At 39.1% G+C, this 3,888-nt stretch overlaps 1 protein-coding gene across 1 annotated transcript; it reads left to right on the forward strand.

Moving 5' to 3' along the window:
• Positions 1–2,333: 2,333 nt before the first annotated feature.
• On the forward strand, positions 2,334–3,390 carry LOC121796619. The gene is made up of 2 exons (XM_042195431.1): positions 2,334–2,687; positions 2,770–3,390. The coding sequence occupies exons 1-2, from the start codon at positions 2,334–2,336 to the stop codon at positions 3,388–3,390; spliced, it is 975 nt and encodes a 324-aa protein (XP_042051365.1).
• The last annotated feature ends 498 nt before the right edge of the window (positions 3,391–3,888 follow it).

Below are 3,888 nucleotides of genomic sequence, written 5' to 3' on the forward strand. Positions count from 1 at the left end.
AAAGATCTAACAACCGGCAGTATTTTGAAAAAAAAATGGAAATTGCAAAGAGTCTATCCACCTTGGGGCACAAAGTTAATATTTGCTCCGATGTGTGGACGGATTCTTTCCAACGAAATTCTTACATGGGTATTTCTTGTCATTTTATAGACAATAGTTGGTCTTTAAATAAACGTTTGATTGGTTTTAGACAATTTCCTTCCCCACACACCGCACAAGCAATTGCTTCTTTAATTATTCAAGTTTTGAATGAGTATGAGTTATGCAACAAGATATTTTCGGTTGGTTTTGATAACGCAACCGCCAACACCGCAAGTATATCCGATTTAATTGCGGCTTGCTCCCCGGTGATAAGTGGTAAGTATTTTCATCAACGATGTATTTGTCATATTTTAAACTTATGTGTACAAGATGCTTTGTCTTTATGGCAAAGACATATTCAACCTATTACTACAGCTGTATCCTTGATCCACTGGAAGCCTCAAATTGGCAAGGCGTGGAAGAAGTATTGCCACTCGAAGAAAATAAGGTACACAAAGTTTACTTTAGACGTTTCTACTAGATGGAACTCTACATATGACATGTTGCAATCTACAATGGAGCATATAGACTATTTAGTTGATTTTTATAGAACTTACCCTGTTGATGATTTATATCTAACATCTTCTTGTTGGGAACAAAGCCTGAGTTTATTTAAATTATTCAAAAATTTTCGAAGTGCAACTATGGAGTTATCGGGTGTGTATTATTGCACATCCGTTCGTGTTTTAGAACATTGCATGATCATATCACTTGGTTTTAAAACTGCAATGAAAAATTCCGCAAACAATCTTGAGCTTATGTGTGTTTTATATTACATGGTTGAAAAATGGCTCAAGTATTTCAATGAGATCCCAACAGTTTTTTTGCTTGCCAAAGTTTTGGATCCAAAGTGGAAACTAGTTGGTACTTTCAAAATTTTAGAATTTTATTACAACAGTTTAGCTTCTATTGATCTTGAACCACTCCGAGCTTTGCAAACTGACGACGACGACAACTACATAAACCTTGCCCAAACATTCCAAATAAACCTCCCCCACCTCCCAAGCCTCCAAAGAAATTTTGAGTTCGACTTGCGGTCTCTCTTTCACGATTACGAAGTCAAGTACAACACTACCCACCAAGTTCGACCTAGACCCCCCCGTCAAACACAGAACTTTGGCTTCTTCCAAGTTGATGACCCCGACACCCAATCCCAATTGGCGGACCTATACGCCTTCAGCAGCGGAGGAAGGACGGCACATTCGGTAAGTGAGTTAGATTTATATTTAGACTCACACTTTTCATTCAATGAGGAAGAAGGAGGTCCCGTTCCCCAACAAATCGACGTCCTAGATTGGTGGTCTTCACACGAGAAAGATTTTCCCATCCTTGCATCAATGGCCAAGGAGATCTTTTCGGTTCCGGCTTCCACTGTCGCCGTCGAGTCCGCCTTTAGTGTTGGAGGCAACGTCTTGGACGACCGAAGAAGTAGGCTCACCGGACAAAACATGGAAGCCACCATGTTACTTGATGATTGGTGCTCCGCCGAAATTAGAGACCAAGAACCGGATTGGGACAAACTAGTAGTACAACCCGACCAAGACTACTTCCCCGACGAAGAAGAGTAGGCGCCAATACTTCCGATCAAGCCAAATAGGTAAGCAAGGTAAGAGAACTACGTGGACTTTGATTCCAAAATGCAATTGAGCATTGAGGATACGTAGGCATCTCAACTTATATTTCAACTTAAATTTTAAATTTAAGTTTAAATTTAAGTTGAGCTCAAGTCCTTTTCCTTTATTTCTTTTTTCTCCCCTTTATTTCGAATATGTAATTTTGTAAATTGTAATGAAGACTTTAAGTCTTTTGTAATTTATAATTTTGAAGTTGTAATTTCTAATTTTTATGTTGTAATTTGTAAATTTTAACTTGTAATTTGTAATTTTAAAGTTGTAATTTGTATCAATAAAATTACATTTGTACATCGCTTCATTCTAATGTTATTTACGCAAGTTTTTTTACATTTTAAACTTGAATTACAATTTACAAAATGCAAAAAAAAAAAAAAAATAATCAAAACGAACCGCCGAACCGGCCCGGAACCGGCCCGGAACCGGCCAATCACCGGCGGTTCCACGGTTCACTTGAACCGGCGGTTCCACGGTTCACGAACCGGAACCGCCACACCTTGGCCGGGCCGGTTCAGGTTCATCAATTTATTGAACCGGAACCGGCGGTTCCGAACCGTGAACCGCCGGTTCCGGAACCGTGGTGACGTCTAAGTAGAGCTTGTGAAATGCTTGTGCAAACATATGGAATCGTTAGACTACAATGATGCAGCAGCTATCTGCTCGGAAACCATGCTTACAGCAGCCGAATCAGGAAGCCATGATGTTGTCCTAGAAATTGTCGAGACATTTCCTCTTGCAGTTCATTTTCGGAATTCTTTAGATCAGAACTTTCTCCACTTGGCCATCAAGAACCGTTGCGAGAACGTATTTAATCTCTTGAATATGACCAGTATGTGTAGATACCAGTACGCAAATGCAATCGACAATGATGGAAACTCTATCCTTCACTTGGCGGCGCGTTTGGCACTTTTTCACAAGCTCAATTTAGTCTCAGGTGCAGCTCTCCATATGCAACGTGAAATACAATGGTTTCAGGTAATATTCATAGTTATAACGCGTATGATATAAACAAGGAAACTAACTTCAATCATAAAAATTGTTTTATTGTGACTAACAGGAGACTAGTAAGTTTGTTAGTTCCTATACGAGGGGCCTACAAAACTATAGTGGCAAAACGGTTGAAATGATATTTACAGAAGAACATAGAGAATTGAAAATAGATGGAGAGACATGGATGAAAGATACAGCTAACTCATGTAGTATTGCTGCAGCATTGATTGTTACTGTTGTGTTTGTTGCGGCTATCACAGTTCCGGGTGGCAACCAATCGGATACTGGTTATCCGATGCTCTATGAATCAAGTGCATTCACAATATTTGCAGTTTCTGATGCAGTTTCACTCTTCACATCATTTACTTCCCTCTTGATGTTCTTGTCCATCCTCACTTCGCGTTATGCCGAGCATGACTTTCTGTATGCACTGCCCAAGCGACTATCCATTGGTCTATTCACACTTTTCCTTTCAATCTTGTTTATGATGATAGCCTTTAGTTCGACGTTGTATCTAGTGTTTGGGAGGAAGAAGGCGTGGGTTCTGTTGCCGGTGGGTGCACTAACTTGTCTGCCCATTTCTTCATTCGTGCTATTGCAGTACACACTTCTTAGGGATGTCATTTCTTCCACTTATGGTGGTGGTGTCTTCGGGAAGCAGAGCATTCGTACTCGTACATTTCCCTAACCTAGCATACATTTTAGATATCATTAACTAGAAACCAATTTAGTATAAAACACGATCAAGTTGCATGTATAATCTCATTTCGTTTATGATGTTGTATTTAGTGTTTATCCCAATTTCCCATTGTCGTCTTCTTCACCGCTTACGGCCATGTTATTTTGTGGCAAGCACTTTCCATTGGCGTTGTTGGTTATTTAATTTGAGATACTCTTATCAACTTTTTATCCAACTATAAATTAGATTGCACTTTGCAACTGTATGATGAAATTATTATACCTATGTCGAGCAATTGAGTTTCACAGTCCAAAATCATATATTTAAAAAGCACTTCCCCATTGGCCCGGCCCAAGCCCGCTAAGGCTCGCCTATATTTTGGCCCAGGCCCATGTCTAAATCGGGTTAGGCTTTATTTGAACTATTTTTTATTTATGTAGATCAAAGATATTTTAAAAATAATATACGCAAAAATAAAACATATACTAATTTGTTACTTGTATATAT

This window comes from Salvia splendens, chromosome 3, assembly GCF_004379255.2.
Source record: "Salvia splendens isolate huo1 chromosome 3, SspV2, whole genome shotgun sequence".
Taxonomy (NCBI): Eukaryota; Viridiplantae; Streptophyta; class Magnoliopsida; order Lamiales; family Lamiaceae; genus Salvia; species Salvia splendens.